At 39.5% G+C, this 27,941-nt stretch overlaps 1 protein-coding gene across 11 annotated transcripts in view; it reads right to left on the bottom strand.

The window, feature by feature from the left end:
* The window catches only part of NPAS3 (neuronal PAS domain protein 3), an 801,528-nt gene that overhangs the window by 246,139 nt on the left and 527,448 nt on the right, over positions 1-27,941 (bottom strand). For 6 of the 11 annotated variants that reach the window (XM_065595453.1, XM_065595454.1, XM_065595455.1 and 3 more), the window contains 2 exons: positions 22,438-22,548; positions 5,530-5,619 (listed from right to left, as the gene is read on the bottom strand). In XM_065595453.1, coding sequence (XP_065451525.1) covers positions 5,530-5,619; positions 22,438-22,548 — 201 coding nt within the window. The remainder of the gene's footprint in view (positions 1-5,529; positions 5,620-22,437; positions 22,549-27,941) is intronic. The other 5 variants (XM_065595458.1, XM_065595460.1, XM_065595462.1 and 2 more) reach the window with 1 other exon arrangement.

The raw sequence follows: 27,941 nt of genomic DNA, 5'->3' as shown, positions 1-27,941 counted from the left end.
GTTCATTTTCAAAGGATGGTAGTTTCTTGGTATTTCAGACTGTCTGCTGGATTTGCAATGTGGCTGGACAGACAAACACAGCTGGCCTGCATTGGGGATTTTTGCACCCCTGATGCAGATGTGTGAAAAGTGGCATGTACCCATTGCAAGTCACCTTTTAGGTGCTTTTTTTTTCCTGCTTCTGAGCACACTCATCTACTCCAGGAGTAAAATCCTGCCCAGCTGGATTCAATGGGAGTTTGCTATTGACTTGAATGGGGCCAGAATTTTTCTTAACATGTTTTACTGCTGTAAATAATTCCATGCAAAAATCCCCCCCTGCAGAAACCCCCATGTACACATGCACTGCAAGCTTCTAAATGATCATGAGTCTACATGTGAATACTTTATACTGGACCAAATCATAATGGAACCATGCAGATTTACACAAGCTGAGGATATGGCCTATACAATGTAGCCCATTTCATCTAACTTTTAAACCCTTATTTTAGTTTCCTTCATCTCTTCTTCTTAGTATCTGCCACAAATGTGCATCTGATATTCTCTGAAACTGTTCTCAATGCCATTCCAGAATGAACTGTTTTGGAAGAAGCACTCTAAAATCAAATTCTGCAAACCAACTAACATAAAATTCCCGGTCATCACTAGCCTGAAGATAAAGGGCTAGACTCACAAAGAAACGTAGGTGTCTAGAAAATCACTGGGATTCACAAGGTTCAGCACCTAGGTTTTCAATACAATGAATGGGAAGAGAGAGGCACCTCAGAATGGGATTCACAAAAGCCACCATGCAAGGAGGCTCCTCGCATAAGGTAGCCAATGGGAGGTACAAAGCCAAGGGATGCAGGGCCGCCCAGAGGATTCAGGAGCCCTGGGGCAAAGCAATTTCAGGGGCCCCTTCCATAAAAAAAGTTGCAATACTATAGAATACTATATTCTCGTGGGGGGCCCTGCGGGGCCCCGGGCAAATTGCCCCCCCCCCTCCCCGGGCGGCCCTGAAGGGATGTGTGGTAAACCCTGCACATCTCTGAGAGATGGGCACCTTAGTCTGGGCTACAGGGAGACACCTTCCTCTGCTCAGGATTCTTAGCTATAAACCATCTCTAGTGTTAGGTGCTTTTAGCAAGAAGGCAGAGGGTGGGGAGAGGATATGGTCCTTCATAACTTTTAGCCCAGTAGTTAGGATACTCACCTGGTATGTCAGTATGGATGTGAGAAACCTCCAGTTCAGGTTCCTACTTCATCTGAGGGGGAAAAGGGATTTGAACTGGGATCTGCCACCAATCAGGGGAGTTCCTTAGTCACTGGGATAAACGTTCCAAGGGAACGTCTCCTTCCCCTTCCCCAACTCCTCCAAGCTGTTTTCTGTAAACTGATATACAGGAGCCAATCCACTAGATAAAGTCTGAGCATGCTTACCGGACTGAACCCTGCAGGCAGAGGAAAACCTACCTTCTGCCAATTTGTGCATCACTCTGGGGCTTAGGCATCTGAGTGCCTGGCATGGGGCTGCAGTGAGTGTGCTCAGAAGTAGAAAGAGGGGTGCCTTTTACTTCAAAAATTTTAGGTACCAAGTAATTTTGGGCACCTACACAATTTGGAGGCAGCTGAGGAGGGGGGGGGGGGGTTGTTAATGCCAGGAGGGTCTGATTCCGGGATTTAGGCACGTACATCCTTTTGTGAATCCAGGCCAAAGTGTTTAAAACCCAAATATATCTATTTTGGTGTCTATTTGCAATGTACATTCATTACAACGTTGAAAGACTAGTTATTACAATTTTTATTTATTATTAAAGTAGGCCCAGACTTTGTAACAAATAACCTCATTATTATCAGTCCCAGACTAGCTTTAGAGATATTAGTATTATCAGATTTCTTTACTATTAATCTTACTTTGCACAGCAGCATCCATTTTATTGAATCACTGACTCTCAAGTTACACAAAAGAGAAAAATTGGGCTTGTGGAGAAAACTCTACATTCATCCTTTGACGTTAGGTCAAACGATGGTTTTCTTTTAATTGGATGTGACATTTTTCCTGTTTATTTCTAAAAAAACGAGCTACCTAATTTTCATTCATATTAAATAAAAAAGACAAAAAAACAAAAACAAAGCACTGTAAGCAAAGCAGCACTAAACATTAAAATAAAACTCATAAGCCAGCACTTCAGGAAGAGGAATCAACTGAAGAAGCTTAGAATTTACGTTATGAAATGTTTTAGAAGTTTCACAAAGTGTCTACAGGGTGCATTCTACACAAATCTACCTTCAGCTAGCCTCACAGAGGAACCAAGTAATATTTATCTTATAGCACTTTATATAAAGGTAGTTAAGCTCTGGAATAGGCTTCCAAGGGAGGTGGTGGAATCCAAGTCATTGGAGATTTTTAAGAACAGGTTGGACAAACACCTGTCAGGGAAGGTCTACATTTACTTTGTCCTGCCTCAGCATGGGGATTGGACTTGATAACTTTTCGAGATCCTTTCAAGCACTGCATTTCTATGATTCTATAATGCAAAGAATTGGAGGCAAGATATCTTATGTGTTTATATCCCATTAATGCTTGTTCTTGCCAGCTTCATCACATATCACAATTCAATGAAATAACATACTGCAATGGCTTCCTCACTTTGGACTATTTTGAAATTACTGTAGTGACATATTAGCATTTCCTTTGTACTTTGAGAATTTGTTTGCATGGCTATTTTTGCCAATCAGCTCTTTGTAATAAATAAAGCATTTGAATAGCTATTTAGTATGCATGATTGCAGTTTTCCTTTAGCTGCTGCTAGTGATGCATCTGTAAGATTTTACAGCATTTACAGGAAGGCAATTAAAAAAAATGTGGTAAGGATGTATACAATGTACACAATGTTTACTCATTTATGGCCTGATAAAATACAAATGTCCTAAGCAAAGATTGATGGGGACACCAACTAGACATATTTTAGTGGGTAAATCAAAGGCCCTCAGCAGATTTCACTTATTATGGTGATGAAGTCCACAATCTTGAGCCTGATTTTTCAACAAAATTTTTCACTGATACCTTGATTAGTAAATGCAAAGAGATGTTACGATATGTCAAATACTGTAATATGTGTAGGCAATCCCTCCATTGGTGTTCCTGTCTCAAGCACATCAAACATAAGCTACTCATCTTCACTTACAAGGCCTTTCATGGCTATCCCTAATCTGCTCATCACCTTTCATGTCAATGTCAGCTCCCGCTTCCGATCTGATCAGGATGCCAGCCTCCATCATCCACTTGTTACATTTTCTAACAAGCACCGTTGTGCTTTCTGCCATGCTGCCCCTCATGCTTGAGAGGAGCTACCCATAAACCTCTGCAAATCTTAACTCATCCTCCTTCAAAACCCTCCTCAAAACCATACTGTTCCATTAAGCCTACAAAAAATGTGTCAATGGTTAGGCTGAAGATGTGCTGAGACCACATCTCATCAGGCTGACCAATATTGTCTTATTGGTTCTTAGTACTCCCCCACTGGCCTGCATCCCCCTGTTGTCTCTCATCTTAGACTGTAAGCCCTTTGGGACAGGGAATGTCTTTTTTGTTCCATGTTTGTATAGAACCTAGTATAGTGTTCTGGTCCATTAATAAAGTCCTATGTGCTACAGTCACACAAATAAGGAATAAAAATAGCAATTGTTTTATTCATCTGAATACTTACTTCAAAGGAGAAGTGTAATGTCTCAACAACTTGACACAAGTTTAGAATAAGGAGAGTCTTACCAGCTATTGCAGTTAAAAATCAGTGGAAGAAAATGCTTTTACAAGAGACTAGCATAGGGTTAAAGCCACATTTTTCTTTAACAGATGATATTTCAGATGGCCACACTATTCCAGATGCATCAATTTCCTTGAAAATCCAATCCATATATGTGCATATGCTGTGCTGGCAGGAGGACTGACTGAAATGGCCAAAACCCAAGAGCTAATATTCTTTTGGCCAGAATAATGCAATTATTATTTTCCTAGCTATCAGTCTAAGCATACAGAGCCATCTGTTATGCAAAGCAAACATACACATCTCAATTACAGAAAATGCAGTTGCCTTGACAGAATTTGGATTACACCACTAACCAGGGCTGTAAAATTTGTTTTAAGCTAGTGTATAATGGATGCCTTTCAGGAGTTCCCTAATTAGCATTTACCTGCTTAAACTAATTATTCATCCTTTTTCTTTATTGGCTTATTAAACTTTGTTGGATACTATGCATAAAACAGATTAATATGAGCTTAAGACAATAACAACATTAAAGTTCTGATTCTTTACTGTTTTAGCAACATGGTGGTGCACCAATTTCAAAACCTGAGATCCTTGATACTAGCTCCCAAACAGATTAAGGCAGGGATTAAAGCCCATTACAAAACTAGGGACTTCAATGAGAGACAAGAATATGAATAGTAAATTAAAAATAGTTCCGTTTCTATTTCTATCATTTGGTTTGCTAAAGCCTCTACAAAACACAATTGCTGTACACACTATAGCCAATTGCTTGGATGTTCTTTGCAGAGTTAATAACTCTTATTCTAATTCTCATCAGATAATATTTAAATTTGGTCTTTTTCTGCACCAAACATTAAAATCTCTCTCATTATTTTAAAATCTCATTCTTAATGTAGCAGGGGCACAGCAAAATCACTAGTTTTTGAAAGCTTCCAATACTAATAGTTGCCTCCTCTGAGCTGTGCCAACTTACTCAAGCAACAAGTTCACTATGGGTCCCCATTTAAAAGAGCAGACACAAACATTATCTCAATTTTTATCTCCTCAGGGTGACTGTACTAGAAGTAGATTATCCTACTTGGCAAATCATCATGCAAAAACTCTCTGCTGCATTTCTGAATCCAAATAGAAGGGAGCTATTTCGGCTAGAAGCCTCTGAATGCAGTAGGATTAGCAATAAGCCACAACAAGCAACTTTTCCTTTTTCCTTCCCTTTTAGCCTCTGAAAAACAGATGTCAGCAATTAAACTGCAAATAATCAAAATACTGTATTTTATAAATTTGTCATTTCGTATTAGTGAACATTTGTGAAGGCTACAAAATATGTCCTTGTTGGAACCCTCCCTGCAAGACATTTTAATGGTCTCTTTCAGCATTTCTTGACTCCAAATGACTCCCTGTCATTGTGTCAGCTCCCAGGATAATAAAGGGTACTCCATAAACATCCAGTAATAGGACACAAGGGAAGTACTATTAGTGTGTCCCTTTCCTAGCAGGTATAGAGGTTTAAAGTTCAAAACAACTGAGAAAAGTAACTTCATTTGTTCTCAATAAATTAATAATGATCCTTTGTGACAAAAAGTTTTCAGGCCCAAGTTTATTTTATCTGAACATTCAATACTGACACATATACTTCTCAATTACTTCTCAGAATGAACCAGACACAGACCTTTAGTAATGGATTCCATAATTCATGCAAAATACTGCAAAACAGATTATTACTTTAGCAGAAGAGTGCAGCTTACACAATTACATTCTAGAATCGAAAATTTTTACTTACTTGGGATAGGCCTAAATAGATGGAGACGGTTTCTGAAATGTACAAAAATCTTCCTTCTTGGTTTAGTGCAAATACAAATCCATCCAGGGACTGCAGAGTAAGAAAAAAAAAAGTAAATAGATTGATGCAAAGCTGGTAACAGATTAAAACAAAGGCATCAAACACTAAATTGACGATGATGTTTTGTTTTCTATATAAACATTTTTAACTTGTATTCCAAATACAATTCTTTTACAGTATATTGTATTTATATATGCACAAACAGCACACAGGTATATACCAAAGTATGAGGAATGTTTTGTCTTCCTTACATCATAGATACATTATGTGTAATTTATTCTCATTTGCATGAAACAAGAAATAAGGAAAAAATAATACTAAATATACTTCAGTTTTTCTACATGCAAAAATTATGTAGTAGCAAAGGGGGAAATTCCCCCTCACAAAAAACTGAGCAAGAGAAAAATTCAGATCATCACTTGAACCATTATGGACCTCCATAGTTTGTTAATTAATCTAGGATTACTCCAACCTCCCCCCCCCCCCCCACACACACACATGTACCTTTTGTGGGAGAACAAACAAAGCCAATCAACAGATACTGTCAACTATGTTGGGTCTATAGAAATTTTATGAGTTTCATCCCTTTAGTGTAAAACTAGATTCAATTTTATTCTGACAGGCTCAAGTCTTTAGATCTGGTTTCCATTGCAAATGGAAAAATCAAGATATGATTATAGACATTAAGTCACAACTTTTGAAACATGACTGCAGTTAATAAACAAAGAGATATATTCTAAATTTGATACATGGAGTAAATCACTACACATCACGATGAAAATATGCCTCTTCATTGGGAATACATGGCATTTCATGTTTATTCCTCTATTGAGGCCAATTATTGGCAAAACACATATGTAAAGTTTGCCGAAACAAAACCACACATTTATAGAGATTAGTAATACTATAAGAAATTGCAAATGAGGAAACATCCCAAATCCAAGCCTTGGGATAGAGGTATGTGTAAAGCACAAATGTATTACATTTGAGATCAACATGTTCTTGGAAGAACAAGATAACAGAGCTGCACACAAATTTAGAGAAAAATGTAACATGCCAAAGTCACTGCAATAATTTCACTCTCTTTCAAATACAAAGCAGTGATTTCTGAAGCTTTTTAATGTTTTGATTCCTCTGCTTCTTGATTAATTTCTAACATACTGCCGGTCAGAAGCTGACTTTGGCAAGTGTTCACCTCTCTCTGATGTAGTAGGTGGTGGAATTAGTTCAAAAATCTGTGTTTTCTCAAAAGAATGAACCACGCATTGGAAAACAAACAATCACAAAAGATATTGCATTAAAGAAAGGCTCTCTAATTTATATTTATGAATTAATAAAAATGTAAATTTACATAGACTTTCTTCAAGTAAAAACATTTATACTATGCAAGCAGTTTATGGCATCTTATAAACCATCATCTTGCCCCCCACCCACCCCGCAAATGATTAACGTAGGCTCCTTGAACTTTAATGTCAATAACAGGTGGAAAATCTGGAATGATGGAACTCAGATTTAGATCTGTACAAGGGCAAAATTAAAACCTTTATAAATGTGGCATCCTCTATTCTCTAACATCTCTTCTGCTACTGTGTCTGTGTCCCATTCTCTTACCCCTCCCCTGTGAGAAAGGTCAGAAGAGGAGGCTTCCTTTAAAAGCTCTGTGGCTTAAGGTGTCCTTCAGGAACATGGGGCTACCAATGCTACAGGGAACATTAATGTTTAAACCCCTGCTATAAATAGTATTGAAAACTCTATGATTATGTGGCCATGTGTTGGTGTATTTGATAGAGTGCCTCTTTCACATCCCGTTGACTCATTACCATGCTGCCATTATCTCCCCACGCTGGCTACGGAACACAGTCATTGCCATATTGAATCAAGCCACTGGTCTAGATATGTTAATCCTGTATCCAACAGTGGATAATATCGGATGCTTCAGAGGAATGTGTGAAATATCCATAGTGGACATTTATGCAATAAGAGGTCAACTGGGAAAGCTTTTCCCTAAACTCAGGCTGTTAGTAGTTGGCTTATGTCATTAAGCACAAATGTTTAACTAGAATTACTGAAGATATTCTTTATTACCCATAAAAATGTCTGTTCCTTTTTAGAATCCCATTATGCTCTTTGTATCAATAATATCTTGAGGCAATGAGTTCCATAGATTAATTATATGTTGCATAAAAAGTTCTTCCTCTTGTCAATTTTACATTTCCAGCCTTTTTGTTCTTATATTATGAGAAAGGGTAAATTCAGCATGAGTGCCTCACTGATCTTTTCTAGCTTGTTTGACACATTATATAATCATTTGGCCAAATCTGGGTGGAATTTTTGTGGTGACAGCATAGGCGTGGAGTTTCTAATCTGACGGGGGGTACTCCCCCTGGCTCCGCCCATGCCCTGCCCCCACTCCACTCCTTCCCCCAAGACCCCACCCTCACCCTGCTTCTTCCCACCCCACCTCTTCCCCGCGCTGTTCTGCCCCCTCCCCTGAGCGTGTTGTGCCCTCACTCCTCCATATTCCCTCCCAGTGGCTCCTGACACCATGAAACAGCTGATCTGAGGCAGGTGGTATGAGTGGGGAAGTCGGGGGGAGGCACTGATCAGTGGAGCCCACCAGCGGGCAAGAAGCGCTGGGGTGAGGGGCAGGTTCTGTTGGGGGGGGCTGCCGGTGGATGCTCAGTACCCACCATTTTTTTCCTGTGGGTGCTCCAACCCCAGAGCACCCATGGAGTCAGCACCTATGGGTGATAGTAAAAGGCACCTGGATTATATCGTGGACAAAGTGTAAGTGTGAGCCCCATCACATTTAAGAATTTAAGCTTCTCAATAAAATGGCAGTAAAAAATTTTTAATATTGACAAAGCAGCATAGTTTTCCCCAACCTCATTTTTGGACACAGCTCAACCATTTTTGCTGAAACTTTAAAAAAACAAAACAAAACAAAAAAGTTATCTTCAGGTAGACACAAGGCATGGAAAATTTCAGCCTGAATGGTTAAAGTTTGAAAAGTTAAGAGCAACTGAAAACAGGGACTTACAATGGAAAGTGTTAATCACCTTTAATTACAAGTGTCATTGCCAACTCTCATTGTAATAGTGACTCATTCATGTCACCCATTTGTCGCTTCTCTCAGTTAAACAGCTTTTATCTTCTACTCCTTCCTGGTGTAAGAGTGGCTGTTCCTGCTCCTCCATCCCTTTCTGGGAGGCTGTTCTCCACCTTTGTCTCATGGAGTTGCCCGAGAAGCACTATGGCTGGGATGTTCCTGGATTGGTGGTGCCAGAGAAGGATACCACAAAGCCGTTTTTCCTCTCTGTGTGACTCACTCATGACCATTCCCATAAGATTTCCTCCAATTTGCTAGTTTGAGTTACTAGACTAGAGAGTGGATGCATCCTCCTCCTCCTCTTATTTTCTCTCTCCTCTCCCATACCCCCTGCCCTTGTTATACTTGTATATCAACACTGACAGAATTCAGCATTTGAAAGGGTCAGAAGAGCAAAATGAGTTGTATATAATGTGCATCTAATCACATTTTGAAAAAGTCATTGCCTATTAGCTTACTAAGGAGCTAACTACTCAATTCCTGAAATGCAAGACAATGCGAGAAAAACCAAAAGTGGTGGAAGGAAAAGACAAACTCTATTTCCAGTATCTAGGACAACGCCTCCCGCAAAAATAGGAAAACCTTCTAATGTAATCTAGTCCATCTTAAATATATGAGAGGGCAAAGATGGGCTAAGCACCCTTGTGCCAATGTTGTTGTTTCTTATACAGGTCAAACAGTATCTGTGAAGGGCTGTCTCATTTGTTATTCATAGGTATTATTTATGAATATTTATTATTTAGGTAATGCGTGTTGAAATTTTTCAATTTTTCATAAAGCTTGTGTCCTTTATGCACACCAAGACACCATCCAGCCTTCAAACAATGGTGGTGGAGGGGCTATGGGAAGGTGTCTTGTAGAAGAGTATTTGACACCATGGTACACTACATGTTTGCTGCCAATTTTTATTTAGCAAAGAGATATTCTTGGAAGTATGATTTGAATTATATACATATGTTCAACTGCATAACTATTGTTAGAAAAACACAGGTGTTTCCCTCTAGCAAAATTGTAAAGCTCTCTTTCAAGTTGAAGACCCCAGAGTAACTACCAAAGACCAGACTTCTAAAGAGAAACTCTGTAAAACAAAGGCAAGCATGACCTGTGGACCAGACATGGGCTACAAAGTTCTACACTCTGTTCCATAGCCATTGTCAACTTAGTACAGAGGTGCGGCATGCAGAGACTAAACAGACTTCACAAAATGCTCCATTTTCACATAAGCAGAGGTCACTCAGATATAGATGGAATATACATTTTGGGACCTGCACTCTCAACCTCCCTTCCTCCTTTGTTTTTAACGTGAGGTTGGCTGCCGTCAGCTCAATTTTATGCTCACTATTGGGGTTCTTGAAAGTTGTTAATGAGGCCCTCCGATGGCCAAATTTGGGGGCATCTTTGATCTAAGAAAAAGACTAATAACACTCTTATTTTGAGACAGTTTATACTTATTACTTATGTATAAAATGTGATTAAAGGTGAAGTTTCATAGCACTTTTTAATTTTGATTTGAGAAAACCATTATTTATTATGTTGTTTCAATCACCACAGGCTACTTTTTAATTTTTTTTAAACTGCCCCACTGTTTTCAACAGGCTCTAATTAAGATTCTGGGGTCAAAAGGTTAATTACATCTTCTTACCCACTATGTAGAATTTTCTGATTATTAACCAAGGTTGGATTAAGATGAAAAAGATCCGACACAAATGTTAATTCTTGCCCCTCCTCAAGAAGATTTATCATAATACCATGCTGAAATCTATATGCTTTCTTCAAAGCAGTTAGAGAACAAAATCCTAGAGGAAACACTTAAATAAATGTTTTAAAGACATGCAGGTGTCTGATTTATTGACAGTCTTCTTATTACTAAAAACAGTCTAAGCTAGCCAGACAGGACTGATACAAGATTTCCTATGTCATATTTCAGTAAGACTACGTGGTAGACATGAAGGAAGTAAGATTCAGATGTAAAAGTCAGTAGCTATATCACCTCTCAATAATAGTGCCAATAATTATAATTTATAGCCTCTGACATCTATATAATGCAAAAAATGTAAGACTTTTTTTAACCCAAAACACTGAATGGATCTTCCAGTATTTGTGAAACTGTGGAATTATTTCCTTGTAGGATATGAAACTAACTGTACCACTTTGAATGAGTACAATGTATAATGCATTGTTAAATGGATTTATATTTGTAGAAGGAATTTTGTCCCTGGTATTTTTGCATATTCTCACTACAGCCAAATTTCAGAGACTGAAATCTTACTATAGTGTCCTTCTGGGGAATATCCTCATATATCATACTATCCATGAAGTCCCTAATTCCTTCTCCTGTATTCCAATGCTGCAAAAAACCCTGTTACCCTGACCTAAACTCCAGTTAGAGTGAAGAATTACCAGTAGGCTAGGTTATTTTAATGACAGATTATTTTAAACTAAGCCTTCACCATCTGTTCCACCCCCTAATTATGAATGCAAAAAGAACATATTTCACAATTACATCAGTAAAAAGTAAGATATACATGATTTAAATGCAGGCATGTGTTCTTTGTCCAATGCAGCATGCATCTGTGATGTTTTTCTAATAATTCAGGCTCTGATTGGGGGGGATGGGGAGCAAACTGCTCACCCCTGATAAAATAGATTCATTGATATACTAAACTTTTTCCTGGCAAACAGATCATCTTAATTAGAATTTTTCATTGTGATGACATAATGATATTATAACTGGAGCTGAGCATTAATTTGAGCACAATGCCTGTCAGCAATTAGATATAAAGCATCCAATAACAGCTAAAAATATTTTACTATTACTAAAGAGAGACTGCACTGGAGACGACCGACATTTACCCAAGGAAATAGTTCTCCTCTTGCAGTAACAGAGCTAAATAGCATAGTAATAATTTACTAAGAACAACAGTTAACGGTGAGGAGTTTTTTTGTTTTCTTTTTGTCTCACTAGTAAAAATTAAACAGGGCCCTTCGAACTTCATGAATATGCAACAATGTCATAAGGAACAGGTTAACAGAAATCTGTTTCGAGGCTTCGAGGCACGCATATTGTGCTATCACTGTTAAGATATCAGAATGATATCCTACGGTAACTCCAACAAATATACCAAAGCTTTACTACTTATGTGGAAAAACCTAATTTGAGATACATGCGTAAAAACTAAAATCAAAAGTTTGGGCATTTATTAATTTATAGAACTCTCCAAAAGCTTTATTCTTGCTCTTCTGCCTTCTCTGCATGAGAACAAAGAAATCCCAAATAAAATAAAATAAAAGGTGAGATCATAGGAAATTACTGCAATGTTCTTTGGGCTTCAAGCCCTTTCCTGCAGAATGAAATTCCTCTCTAATCACAAAATCAAACTGCCGTAGACTCCATTCACTTTTTCAACTCTCATATCAACACCATTTTATTTATTTTAACACATCTAGTGTAATAAACTACACTAAGCATGGAGTCTGACTGAGTCTGTGACACACATTTGGCAACAAAACTAAAATGAAAGGATGAGGTAATAGGACAAGCTCGAAGGACATGGTTAGAGAGAGCTTTGCTGTCAGTTTATTAATTTGGCTCCCTCTTGCTTTTTACTCCCATGGATGGGGAGACTGGATGAAATTTACAATTGCAAATAAAACAAAACAAAACCCCCACTAGTCAATCTTAAAAAAACCTTTTCTCAACTGTGAACCAAAGAGGCAAAAATATGTGAAAGATTAAGTCCCCTGAAGCATCACCCACCAAATCTGTGCTCTGTGAGACAGGATGAACCCAAAAACAGCAAATGATTGCATGAGCAGACTTATTTAATAAAAATTGATATTGTTTTAAGATCTCTTACCAAGATCAATTGCAAAGTAGATGGAATATTAGAGAAAATTAGAAATTCAGATGGGATGGTAACACTTGAAAACTGATTGTTGTGTTTTGATGTTGCATTCATGGACATATTCAGTAATTACAAAATGGGTAATATCACAGACGAGGCAGAGAGTCATTAAATGATTATAAATTGCAGAGTTGTGGAAGTTCAAGGAAAACCAGAGATTAAGGATTTGGCAATATTTTGTGTGCAAAACTGCTGAAAGATTTTTGGGGACCACCACCTTGTGGATAATAGTTTAACTTTAATTTCTGCTCGAAGGCTTCCTTCAGTTGTAATACCATCCCAAACTATCCTATGAACATGCACAAAATAGCACCCTAAAAGCTATCAGACCCATTGAAAATTTGGTATTACAGGAAGAAAGAAAGTAATATCCTTGATCCGCACTGTAATGCTGTTAAAAGGCAGAAGGAATTTTATTAATGTGAAAAAGAAATTCCAAAACAGAGGAATTGCATCCATTATGTATCCAGCTTCTGAAAATAAATTATGCTAGCCAAACATTTTATGTAGTATGCAGACACTTTATCAAGGCCAAACCATGAGAAATAACTGATGAAATGGAGTCAAATGAGAGAAGGCAAATTATTTTAAGTACCTCTGTGAACTTTTTTTTGGTGGGAACACTTGAGCTACTATTCTATATATCACATATCTCTGCTAATTTTTATGCCTGAATTTGATCAAGTAACCTGAATTGCTTGGCTTAATTCTTGAAATTGTTGTTATGGTCTTGAAGTAGAGGATGACATACAGGCAGAGATATTGATATGTTTGGGGGAGAAAACTATTTGTTAGGAGTGATTTTGATGTTTCATACAATAGAGCACTAGCACAGTTAAAGTCAACAGGCTGGGTAGATTATTTTAATTTATATGTTAGGTTTCCATGAGATTATGGTTTTAATAGTCTGATGACCTGCTACAGCTTGAAGATCTTGGATGGTTTTACATCCCAGAGAGGGTAGGGAGAGTATCCAAGCAGACAACCTTCACTGAGTAAAACATTTTAGAAGATGACTAGATATACTGTAGCGGGAGACACTAAACTATTGGAGTGGATGATTTTTTTACTCCCACATTCTTCATTCAATAGAGTGATTGTACTTACATTATTTGGTTCCTTTGGAATAATCTGAAAATGTTAATAGTTTATTCTGTAGTACATCCATGAGAGAGCATGATGTAATTACTTGTCTATTTCTTATATCTAGATGACCAGCATAACTTTTTCATTGTGCATTCTCTGTATAAAATTTTAATAGTAGGAAAACCCTTTGATCTTGTCTTAATTGTTGCTACTTATTCAAAAAGTCTATACTTACAAAGCTGCAATGTAAAATAAACAGGGGACAGAAACACACACACACACCTTTATTTTTAAGAAACAGGTACCTGACAGAAAAAAGATATACAGGAAAAGGAGAGAAATGGGGGTGGGGGGAGGAAGGGAAGGACTGCTGAGGGAGAAACTCAGGGCTGCCTCACGTAATTAAATTCCATTTTGTGGGAGTTGAGTATTAAAGCACTGACCGTACATCTCTAGGATGCCAGTTCATGCTGAACATGTTGCCTTGAATTTTATGGGTTTCCTACTTTTAGCACAAGGCTGTGTGGACTGCAGAATCTCTGCAAAGACACTGTATGCCATCTGGTACAATCAAAAATATCTATTTAGGATGAGAGCTATCATACAGAGATTGCATTACCTATCTCTTGCCCTGAGAGTGTGGTCCCTTCAGGTCAGGCAGTCATTATCTGCCTGCAGACTAGCTTTTCTTTGGCTCTAGGAAATTTCAGTTTCCAGTGGCACCTGCTCTTTAGAGGTACAAACATTCATCTGATATAAAACATGCCAGTTGTAGGTACATTCAAGTTCTGCAAAGTGCCATTCTGAATGAAGTACTTGATCCTGCAAGTACTTACATAGTGTTGCTACCATGAATATTTGCACAGAAGTTGTGTTAAACTGCGTATAGTAGTAAGAACAATAGGTAGTGAGTGTTTGCAGGATGAGGCCTCAGGTCCCAGTCCTGGACTCCTGGGGTCAGACCATGGGAACCCCATTAACTTTAATGGAGTGCTGAACAGGTGCAAGTGTCTACCCAAGCAGGTGCTATATTTGTAACTTTAATGGCTCTAAGATTGAAAGAAAATAACCCATGTGCATGTTTCAGCTTATAAAAATTCCATCTTAACTAGGGTTGTCAACCCTCCCAGATTGGCCAGGAGTCTCCTGGAATAAGGCTTGATCTCCTGGAGGCTACTGAAGCCAATCTGGGAGACTTTATGCCACTAAAAGTCTGGTGGCGCAGCGGGACTAAGACAGGCTCCCTACCTGTCCTGACTCCATGCTGCTCCTGGAAGTGGCCGGCATGTCCGCGCCGGCCAGGGGTCTCCGTGTGCTGCCCCAGCCCAGAGCACCAACTATGCAGCTCCTATTGGCTGGGAACGGGGAACTGCGGCCAATGGGAGCTGCGAGGGCAGTGCCTGCAGGCAGGGGCAGCACGCAGAGCAGCCTGGCTGCCCCTGAGCCTAGGAGCTGGACATGCCGGTCACTTCCAGGAGCGCCTGAGGTGAGCGCCGCCCGGCCGGAGCCTGTACCCCAAGCCCCCTCCTGCACCCAAACTCCCACCCAGAGTCCGCACCCCGAACCCCATCCCACACCTCAACCACCTGCCCCATCCCTGATTCCCCTCCCGCACCCATCCCTCCCAGAGCCTGCACCCCTCACCCCCTCCTGCATCCCTGTCCCGGCCTGGTGAAAGTGAGTGAGGGTGGGGGAGAGCGAGCGACGGAGGGAGAGGGCTGGAGTGAGCGGGGGGGGGGCCTTGAAGAAGGTGCAGAATAGGGGCATGGTCTTGGGGAAGGGGCAGAGAAGAGGACAGGGCAAGGGTGGTGGAGTTTGTGTGATTAGACAGTTGGCAACCCTAATTTTAACCAAAAAAATCTTTATAGGTACAGTGTGCGCGTGTCTGTTCCAAGTCCAGGATATAGCTATAGCTATAGATATATTTAAATGTGTTCGCAGCATGTTCAGCACAAAGTAATAGGATCAACCAGTAAAGGTGGGTAAAATAATCACATGGAGGAACCTTCATTACACAGGTGGTTATATTGCTAAAATAACATTTCTACTGAAGAAGTACTCAGATCATATAGTAATAGGGACCCTGAAAGTACCTAGCTAGCTAGAATTAGGCCTGTATCCTGCAATTCACTGCACATGAGCCCCATTAATATCAACAGGACTCTACACAGGTGCAGTGCTGTGCCTGTGCACAGTGAATTGTAGGATTAGAGCCTGACTGTGTAATGTATTACATTTATTAAAGGACAATATTGATACCTGAAATAGATCTCAGTGAAGAAATGAAGTATGTTCTTTGTCTGATGCATTATACCGATATGTGCTCTTTGTAAGACATGTTAAAATAGCACGATGTTAAGAATGTCTCTGAAAATGTGAAATATAAAAATATCAGGCCAGCTCCTTCCCTCCAATCTCAATGAGTGGTGCACAAAAGCCAGAAACTGGCTGTAACAACCGCTGAGAATTCCTCCATCTTTTAGCTGGCATTAAGTTGGCAGAACGGATTCCTGTACCAACTGTCACCAGGGCCACCGAGAGCGGGTTTGGGCCCTGGTGAAAAATTTTTCGGGCCCCCCAGCAAGGGCAGACCGGCTAAACAGGGCCAACGGGGGGCGGGGGGAGGGGGGGCAGGGAGGGGAAGCCGGGCCCCGGTAATTTGTACCGGCTTCCCTTCCCCCTCGTCGGCCCTGACTGTCACCCCTTCTATCCAGGCACGGAGGGGGAGCAGCACCACAGAGATCCACTCCATCAATTCCTTAGGACCCATGCGCTGCTGGCATAAATTAGAGCAGCCTCCGTCCTCCTGTAACTCACTCATGGGCTGGCACATGCCAACCCACAGAATCAGAGCTGTAACGAGCACTGACAATCTCCCCCAATACACCTGTGGTTCTCAGCCTAGGAATGACTCTGATCCATCTTGAATCTGAGTCTGCCAGCTATTGAAAGTTTAATTTGGAAAATTTGGTTTGGACAAACTGAAACCTAAATTTCCACTTGGGGAAAGGATTCTGAAGTTGTTCTTTGGTACTCTTGCTATTTATCCCTTCAATCTTTAGTATAATTAATAGTTCTGGATAGAGAAGTACTGTGAATGCAACCATATTAGCAGAAAACAAACAGTTTATTTCTGGAAATCAGTTGGGATCTAATTTAATAGGAATGTTTCAGAATCTTATCCCTAAGGAATTATCCAATCTTTCTGTGTTCTACATTGTAAACCCGATATCTCTATATTGGTTTTCAGTGCATTCTTGAAGTATTTTGAGGCTGCAGTGCTTCACTCCTGAAGTATATTCCACACAAAGAAGGAATGCCCACTTATGGGAAAATCAATTATTCTGATGGAATCTGAAGCCTGGTCCTGAATGATTTCAGGATAACAACTCAGTTTACCACTACAGCACTGCGCTGCTACATTGACCTTCCACTTCTGTTTCACAGCTGGAATATGAGACCAGGTGAGAAGACAGTATATAGCTCTGCTGTCAACAGGAATCAAATCCCATTCTAGGCTGTGAGGAATGCTGCTCCCCACCAACTATTTAATGCCTGGGTATGTAAAGATAAGTATGGATTTTACTGTTTACTAACATACTTGCATAAATTCAAGCATATCAGCTAACAGTACAGAACAGCTCTTTCTCTGCAGAAGGGTTTATGCTCTTTTTGCTCAAATACCATAGTGGCAACCGCAAGTGGTGCTATAATTAAGGATCTGTTTGCATTTCTACTACAGAATCCTATTTTCGTGTGTGTATGAGACAATTTGTCCAACATATATTACATATCTAGACACACACACACATACATATACATACACACTACAGGCAGAAATTTGGAATACAAGGTCTCAATGCAGGAACAATATACAATTTGTCTATTTAGAAATGTAGCTTATGTGCATGCACAAAACTATGTGAAAAATTTCCTATGGATTTTTACCACAGGGGGATTAGGATGCATGTGTGGAAACTCCACTGTTATGATATCCTCTTAAGGGCATCCTGAAGCAATTGCAGTGTATTGTATCAATAACTTGTGCATCGAAGAGTGCTCAAGACTTTCATGACACAATAGAATACAGGAGGTGTCTGGCGTACCAATAACCACACTCAGTATTAGCTAAAGAGCTCCAAATAAGTCTTGACACAACAGCTCTTAATGCTATTGTACATATTAATAATCTGTGCATTGTGTCCTTCAACCCAAGTAAAAATTGACAGGATTGCTCCAAACTCTTATTAGCCATTACAATGCAATTTGTAACAAATCTGCAGCTTAAAGCCTCTCCCCAAAGAGATCTTGATGAAACATCTTTACTCTATGGTGTCAAGGATCTACGCATTGCAATTCTTTCCCTTCTCCCCAAAATGTGATACTTCTTTTCTGTGGATTCAGTGCCAACTAACGATAACTAAGGAACAATTCTGCACATCAGTTCTTCTAACCATAATGCCTTAAATATACATTGGTAAACACACATTGTTATTGTTAGGTTCTATCCTTCCTCTATCCACTGGACGATTGAGGTGCTAAAGGAGTACTCAAGGAAGACAAGGCCATTGCAGAGAAGCTAAATGAATTCTTTGCATTGGTCTTCAGTGCAGAGGATATGAGGGAGATTCCCACACCTGAGCTATTCTTTTTAGGTGATAAATCTGAGGAACTGTCCCAGACTTTGGTGTCAATAGAGGTGGTAATAGCTCACCAGGACCAGATGGTATTCATCCAAGAGTTCTGAAGGAACTCAAATATGAAATTGCAAGACTACTAACTGCGGTATGTAACTTATTGCTTAAATCAGCCTCTGCACTAGATGACTGGAGGATAGCTAATGTAATGCTGATTTTTTAAAAAGGCTTCAGGGGCAAGCCTGGCAATTACAGACCAGTAAGCCTAACTTCAGTACCAGAAAAACTGGTTGAAAGTATAGTAAAGAACAGAATTATTGGGCACTTAGCTGAACAAAATATGTTGTGGAAGAGTCAACATGGCTTTTGGAAAGGGAATTCTTTGAGGGGGTCAGCAAACATGTGGACAAGGGTGAGCTAGTGAATACAATGTACTTGGACTTTCAGAAGGCCTCATCATAGGCTCTTAAGGAAAGAAGGCAGTCATGGGATAAGAGGGAAGGTCCTCTCCTGGATCAGTAACTGGTTAAAAGATAGGAAACAAAGGGTAGAAATAAATGGCCAGTTTTCAGAATGGAGAAAGATGGGAACAGTACCGTTCAACATATTCATAAATGATGTGGAAAATGGGGTAAACTGTGAGATGGCAAACTTTTCAGATGATACAAAATTATTCAATAATTAAGTCCAAAGTTGACTGTGAAGAGTTATAAAGAGATCTTACTAAACTGGGTGACTGGGCAACAAAATGGCAGATGAAATTCAATGTTGATATATGCAAAGTAATGCACATTGGAAAACAACTATACATAGAAAATGATGGGGTCTAAATTAGCTGTTACCACTGAAGATAGAGATCTTGATGTCACTGTGGATAGTTCTCTGAAAACATCTGCTCAATATGTAGTGGCAGACAAAAAAGCTAACAAAATGTTAGGAACCATTAGGAAAGAAATAGATAATAAAACAGAAAATGTCATAATGCCACTATATACATCCATGGTACACCCATACCTTGAATACTGTGTGCAGTTCTGGTTGCCCCATCTCTAAAAAGATATATTAGAATTGAAAAAAGTTCAGAGAAGGGCAACAAAAATGATTAGGGGTATGGAACCGCTTCCATATAAGGCGAGATGGAAAAGACTGAGACTGTATAGCTTGAAAAGAGATGACTGAGGGGAGAGATGATAGCGGTCTATCAAATCATGAATGGTATGGAGAAAGTGAATAAGAACATGTTATTTACCCCTTCACATGACACAAGAACCAGGGGTCACCAAAGAAATTAATAGGTAGCAGGTTTAAAATAAATACAAGGGAGTACTTCTTCACACAACACAGTCAACCCGAGGAATTTGTTGCCATGGGTTGTTGTGAACATCAAAAGTATAACTGGATTAAAAAAAAAGAATTAGATAAGTTCATGGAGGACAGGTCCATCAGTGGCTATAAGCCAAGATGGTCAGGGACACAATCCCATGCTCTGGGTGACCCATGACCTCTGACTACCAGAAGCTGGGAGTGGATGACAGGGGATGGATCACTCAATAAATTGCCCTGTTCTGTTCATTCCCTCTGAAGCATCTGGCATCAGCCACTATTGGAAGATAGGATACTAGGCTAGATGGACCATTGGTCTGACCCACTGTTGCCTTCTAGAAACTTCCCTTTCTCCCTACCCCAGTGCTTCTCAAAGCCGGTCCACCGCTTGTTCAGAGAAAGCCCCTGGCGGTCCTGGCCTGGCCAAACCCCTGCAGGTTTGGCCGATCGCGGCTCCCACTGACCGCGGTTCACCGCTCTAGGCCAATGGGGGCTGTGGGAAAGGCGTCCAGCACATCCCTCGGCCCGCGCCACTTCCCGCAGCCCCCATTGACCTGGAGTGGCGAACTGGACATAAAAGGTAAAAACAGAATATTGGTGAAAACCCAGCGGTGGCAGACGCAGACAACACAGAGTTGGAAGAACTCTTAGAGTCCATGAGAGATTTGTGTTATCACTATTTTAAAAAAAGGAAATTAAACCACATAAATGTTGTTAAATTAGCACTTTGGAGACTGCAGACCTGTACATACATCCTGATAATCTGTCTCAAGAGCCACAGATGACACTTGTTATGTAAGCATTATGTACTAGTATTTGACCAATAAAAGTACTAGTAATTTTGCTGGTGACTTGGAAAATATTATCGATCTGATTCCGATTACTTCAGTAGGCTTTGGAGAAGACCCTAAATGCACAGAAGTAGGAATGCTGAAACTCCTTTGTAAACTGGGATTTCCATCGTGTGAATTTTGGTACAGACTATGCAGTGCAGGAGGATTTGGATCAGATTAAGAGAAACTATCAATATTCTACACAAATATGTAGAACTGTCTATGAACCACTACAAGTATAGTCTACATGTAACAAACGATAATATTTCAAAAATCTTAATTATCCAACTATTTAAAATCTGTTTCCTGTTACACACTAGAATGCAATGCTTTCCATACATCACAGCATAAACTGCTTTTGCAAATATTTTAAATAGCATTTACTATGTTGTTGAACACAGCAGGTGGCCAAATGATTTAGCATCATGAACAAATATGTATTCTTGCTTGAGCCCAAATTTTAGAATAGATAAACCTATTTTCTGGCCCTTAGTTTAATGGACTAGAAATGAGCTAAAAGACACCTAAATCGCTGTACGTATGCTGGCAATTCACTTCAAGTGAACTTTCCGATATCAAGTACTGTGCTTAAAACAACATAAAAGCAGATCATGGGTCTCGTGCATCTAATGAATGGCTCATCTGTGATATTTCCTCTTACAGTTTTCAAGTATGTGGGAGCCCAGGATTATGAACCATGTAAGAGTAACACAAAGGTAAAAGCGAGTTCTCAGTCTTGTGCAGTCTAAAATCAATGTACAGAGAGATCACATTAACCAAGAGGTTAATAAAAAGATGCTGCTCTAGACAGTAACATAAAGAGCACTGATATATCTTCCTTCTTCAAAAGAGCTGTTCTTTATGCCAATTTTCCCTTAGCTCTGCAATAGTTTTCCCTGTGTATATACACGTCATCTTACTTTTTGTCTTGATCCAATTTTATGTTTGCATTTTATTTTCTCATTTCCTCCCTACTACTCCCATGTTTCTCTTTACTTGCTTGATGTTTACAGAGACCTTTACTAGAATTGCAAGGCTTGGCGAGATCCCTTTTTTTTCTTTGTTGTAATGTCCACACTCTTTTCCCCCCCAGAGAATAGATAAGTTTCTCCAGAAAATAAAAAGCTAATACAACCTTTTGCTCATCAACAAAGTATGTCTTGTTGTAGCCAGGAATAAGTTAATAAAACAGGGGAAAAGCTTAGTGGCTTTAAAAAAAACCCTCCTTGGGGTTATGAACGAACAATGTTGTTTTTTCTTCCCAGCGTGCAAGGATTTAATTAAGTGATAACAGTCACCTTGGGGTGGCTGCACAAGGCAATAATATCTAGGTGAAGAAAAATGCTGAAGAGAGTTGAGTACAGTCAATTTATCTTCACAGAAGGCAATAAATGAACAAAGCATAGGTATTTGGCTGATTGTTTTGGAATGTTTCCATTACTGATAAACATCAAAATAAAAAGGACAAAGATTTGGTATTTTCCGTATCTGAAATATATTAAATACAGAAAGAGGGGAAGGAATAAATTGATGTGAGGTCACATCCTAAAGTTCTAATTGCAAATGGTTTGGTAATTATTCATGCTAAACATAGAACAAGGGAATTTTAATGTTGACAAAAAGGATAGAAGTACAGCTGACTTGTGTATTTATAGCAAACACACAACATGGGATGAATTTCATAGTGGTGAAAAAGTGGTAAGTGTTATTGGGGAAAACACTTTGACATATGCTATACAAAAATACACATAGCTTTGTGGCCAATGGTCATTATTCAAGGATTTGGAATGATGGTTTGGGAGCTATGGGGAAACAAGCAGCATATCCAATTATGCCTACAGGGCAACATGCTCCTATCTATTGTGTGGTGTGCAGAAGGGAAAAAAAGGCTCACATGAGGATAAGGCAAGAGGCAGAGGGGAAAGGTGGCTCATGCAGTCGCATTTCCCTCTTACCACAGACTTGGTACAGGCCACTTCACACCACTCACAATCTGGCCATTGGGGTGGAGGTGTGTGCAGCGGTTCTGAAGTGTGTGTGCACTTCTCCAATAGCTGTACCTTGTGCTGTGGAAAACAACACAATTTAAGACTATTCCCAACAACAGTAACTCCTCCTCCTCCACATTTTCCATGAACAGGAGCCCGGTAAATGGGGTGGCCAGTCAATAACAGTGACACAGGGATAGGGTGACCAGATGTCCCGATTTTATAGGGACAGTGCTGATTTTTGGGTCTTTTTCTTATATAGGTTCTTATTACCCACCACCCCCTGTCCCGATTTTTCACATTTGCTGTCTGGTCACCCTACACAAGGACATCAGTCTTGAAGTTGGCAGAGAGTGAGGAAGAAGCACAAATAGACCAAGAACCATAGGCATTTGCCTTGTTACGTATATCCTCTGTCTCTCTACATTTGGAAGTCCTCACTTTCCCACTCTGTCTGGATCCACCCTCAAGACTGAAAGATTTCATAGATATTTCCAAGTAGATCAACTTTGGATATTTCCACATATTTTTTGTAGGAATGGAGGATACAGCCCACAGAAAACTGTTTGTGTAACGGAGTCTGAGTGGACATTCTCTCAAGGAAAAAAGAGAAGTCAACACAGTAAAATAGCATTCTGAATAAGAATATGAAGTGGAAGTAAGGAAGGATATTTGGTTCTAAAGAGAAATATAAATGGCCACAAAATATGCAGTATTTGGACTAGAGAGAAATCTGAAGCAAAATATGAAAAAAAATGGGACGAGTTTTCAAAGTGGCCTCAACCTGGCTTCTAAATTACTTCCTGCCATTTCCTGCAAGTGATAGCAACTTGAGTTACCTAAAATGCCACTTCTCAGGGCACAAAACTTGAAGGCACTGATTTAGGAACAAATTTTGAATATTTGGCCCACTGTAGTTATTTTCTGGCCATAGCCAAAGAGCTCTTTTAAAACTCTTTAATGATTAAGTAGGGGACTGGAAATGGGACATTCAGCTTTCCATCTCGACATCATTCAATGTTGTTACTGACTGGTCATGGCTACTGTAGAGCCGGTATAGAAAGACTTGGGGCTCTGATTTCAGTTCTTAGCAGACAGATGTCCCAATTACAACTTTGTTGGTAGTCTCAAGCACAGAAACCACGGTAGAATAGATACGTAGACTGAACTGCTATCTCACTTCTAGAGGGGCTCCTTTAATTCAAGACTGAGACACACTGCACTGCTACTATCCCTGGGCTGTCAATCTGGCACCTATGCTGGGAATTTCAAAAGGAAGCAAGGTGTTCATCTCTAAACAACTCCCTGAGGCTCGTCTGAAAATCTCAGATTAAATGTACTTTTTTTAAACCATAGATACTAATTTTCTTTGATTTTTGATCTTTATCTTTCAGCTGGACAGCCAGGGCTGAGGAGAAGCAACCTACAAGATTTGATCCAATGTTCTGGCCAATTTAAATGTATCTGAAAACTCCCTTTATCATTTATTTTAAACAACTAAATTATTCTTTAAAGTCCCTAATAACCACACTTAAGAACTGGTGCCCACGTGGAATTTATTAGGTGGCATAAACCATTGTAGCATAAAGGGAAGCAACATGGTCTAGTGATAAGGGAAAGGGACTAGGACTCAGGAGACAGGGTTTTCATTCCTAATTCAGTAATTTGCTCGCTGTGGGAGCCGCTCTCTTAACCGCTCAGTGCCTCAGTTTCCCTTACCTGTAAAATGGGAGCAAATAATACCCATCTTTGTAAATCACTTTGAGATTACTGGATCTCATGCACTGTGTACATGGAAAGTAGCATTATTATAACCAAATATGGAGGGAAGAAGAGACTCAGTCTGAGCCATACTTATTTCCCATCAATGTTAATGGGAGTTTCATGGCTAAAGCCCTGTGGATCAAATCTGAGAATATAACTTGAAGATAAGAAAAGCAATATCTCTTCACATCTGTGTGACAGTACCTTGTTTGTTTTTTATCTTTAAAACCACCACATACACACCATTTTTAGATATGTCTATAGAGAACATCTTACAGGACACACTAGTGAATAAGCATTCATAACTATCTAACACAGGTTTCTCAAAATGTATCAGACACCAACTGGCCAGAAGACTATAGCGTCATAGAAATGTAGGGCTGGAATGGACCTCGAGAGGTCATGTAGTCCAGTCCTCTGTGCTGAGGTAGGACTAAGTAAACCTAGACCATCCCTGACAAGTGCTTGTACAACCTTAAAAACCTCCAATGATGAGGTTTTCGTTGGAAGCCTATTCCAGTGTTTAAGTATCTTTATTGTTAAATTTGTTCCTAATATCTAACCTAAATCTCCCTTGATGCATATTAAATCCATTATTTCTTGTCCTACCTCCAAGGAGAAGGAGAAAAATTGATCATAGTCCTCTTTATAACAGGTTATCCCATATCTGAAGACTGTCTTCAGGTCCCCCCCTCAGTCTTCCTTTCTCAAGACTAAACATGCCCAGTTTTTTTAACCTTTCCTCATAGGTCAGGTTTTCTAAATGTTTTATCATTTTTGTTGCTCTTCTCTGAACTTTCTCCAATTTGTTCATATCTTTCCTGAAGTGTGACTCCCAGAACAGGACACAGTACTCCAACTGAGGCCTCATCAGTGCCAAGTAGAGTGGGACAATTACCTTCCATGTCTTACATACAACACTCTTGTTAATACTCCCCAGAATATTAGCCTTTTTTGCAACTGCATCACCTTGTTGACTCATATTCAATTTGTGATCCACTATAACCCCCAGATCTTTTTCAGCAGTAGTACCATGTAGCCAGTTATTCCCAGTTTTGTAGTTGTGCGTTTGATTTTTCCTTCCTAAGTGAAGTACTTTGCACTTGTCTTTATTGAATTCCATCTTGTTGAGTTCAAACCAATTCTCCAATTTGTCAAAGGTAATTTTGAATTCTAATCCTGTGTTCCAAAGACCTTGCAATCCTCATAGCTTGCTGTTATCTGCTAATTTTATAAGCATATTCTCCATTATCCAAGTCATTCATGAAAATATTGAATTGTACTGGACTCAGGACTGACCCCTATGGAACCCCACTAGATACACCCTAACAGTTTGACAGTGAACCATTGATAACTTCTGGTCTTCAAGTATGGTCTTTCAACCAGTTGTGCACCCACTGTCACGCTGCCTGGTATGGGACACAACCAAGAGCTCCTATTTCAGGTCAGCCAGTAACAAATGGGTTCTTCCAAAACACTATACTATTTATTATGTCCCCTGCAGGCCCTCTTATCACAGATTGTTGCCTGGACTTCCTCAGGAGCTAAGTTTAACAATTGCTCTAGAGTAATTAAATTTAATTACCAAAGTCATCATATGCTTCTCCTCTCATGACCCACTTCTTAAGATAACCAAGCAGTGTATGGGTGCATTCCATGTAAGTAACATTATCAAACATCTTAAGATTTCTAAATTTCAACCTATAAAACTCAGAAGTGATTTTAAACATCTTCAATACCGTTTCTTTAAACTTTTTATAATCCAAAGCCTGTGCTTCGTTTACAAGTCAATTTGGTTAACAGGACCGAATTGGTCTTCTGGAATTTTGAGGATATCACACAGACGCTCAAAGGTGGAAACAAATTCTTCAAGACATTCAGATTCTTTATAAATTGGACAGACTTTATTCCAGTCTCTGTTGTTGAAAGGAGATGGAATTCTAGGATGTGGCAGCTATTCCTTCTGCTTGTCTAGAACTCGGAGTTTCAGCTCGTTAGCTTCTCCCTGCTTTTGATGTGCTTCTTTCTTGGCTTGCAGCTATTCCAGGTGCCTTTTATGAGCTTCCTTGGCTCTCTCCTCAGCTTCCTTCTCCATCTGAGTGATCGCTTGCTTGCTTCTCCCTCAATCAAAGGTCTGTCATTTTTTCTTCATGCTCAAGAGGCCACTTGTCTGCCATTGTCTGCATTTGGATTGTTTCTTCTGCTGCCTTTTAATCACATTCCATGAGCAAATCTCTCATCTCCTGATCTGAGATGTCCCCTCTAAGGGCTATTTTCTTATCTTTACATATTTTTGAAGTTTTTTTGTGTTCATAGCCTCATAGGATTGTGACTGATTCATGGTCACTAATCTTTAACCCTTAAAACTCTCAATATCAAATTTAAATTTTGGATAGCGTGGGGTTCTGATCCGAAATCCAATTGACCTGAGGTAATGCATATCCTGCCAAGACTACATCAAACACTGCCTGTTATGGGACACAGCTAAGAGCTCCAATCTCAGGTCAGACTGCCAGAATACCAGGTATATACCCCACACTCGTGGTATACACTATCATAAGATTTTACCAAATCAATAACAAATGTGCGCTTCCAAAATACTATACTAGTTATTATGAAGCCACAGACAGTCTCCTTCAGGCTCTCTAGACCCTCATTCACCACCCAGACAAACCAGTCTTCTGTGTTACTTGATTATTAAAATCAGAAATCACGTATTTTAGGTTCTTCCAGTTCTAAAGAACCAGATACCCACCCCAGGTCAATATATGTACAACTTCAGGATCTCATCCAAAAACCACGTTGGTAGCCAATCCTTCAGTAAACTAAACTTAAAAAGGGAAGAGAGTTATTAAAAGGTTAAAATGAATCATATACATCAGTGGTTCTCAACCAGGGGTACATGTACCCTTGGGGATACACGGACATCTTTCAAGGGGTACATCAACTCATCTAGATATTTGCCTAGTTTTACAATAGGCTATAGAAAAGGCTAGCAAAGTCAGTACAAACTCAAATTTCATACAATGACTTGTTTATACTGCTCTATATATTATACTCTGAAATGTAAGTACAATATTTATATTCCAATTGATTTATTTTATAATTACATGATAAAAATGAGAACATAAGCAATTTTTTAGCAATAATGTGCTGTGATATTTTGAATTTTTATGTCTGATTTTGTAAACAAGCAGTTTTTAAGTGATGTGTAACTTGGGGATACACAAGACAAATCAGACTCCTAAAAGGGATACAGTTGTCTGGAAAGGTTGAGAGCCACTGATATACATTACAGTTGATTTTGGAGTTTGTAGATCAGGATAATAGCAGTGATGTTAAATCTGCCAGCTTATAGTAAGTCTCTCTGGGGTCTCAGTCCATGGTTCAAAGCTTCCCTTTGTATGAAATCATAGTCCAAAGTTATGCAGCAGGAAAGAGGCAAGAAAGTGATGTCACTGTCTCCAATTTATACGCTCAGCCCATGTGCATAGAAAGTTACTGTCTCAAACATGGAGTCAGCGATCATGTGTTCTACATGCCCTGCTAAGTCACCGGGCCTCCGTTGTCCATATGCTCTTTGAGGCATCCTTGGGAGGGGCCCATTGGAAAAGTTGATTCTCCTTAATGGCCCATCAACCATGGCTAGCTGGTCTTGATGTAAATCTGTGTTGTGGGTGTTACCCAGAAACACAACATGTTTGAGA

This window comes from Chrysemys picta, chromosome 4 (assembly GCF_011386835.1).
Source record: "Chrysemys picta bellii isolate R12L10 chromosome 4, ASM1138683v2, whole genome shotgun sequence".
Taxonomy (NCBI): Eukaryota; Metazoa; Chordata; order Testudines; family Emydidae; genus Chrysemys; species Chrysemys picta.
The sequence above is the reverse complement of the archived record's forward strand: the minus strand, read 5'-3'. Positions and strand labels throughout refer to the sequence as shown.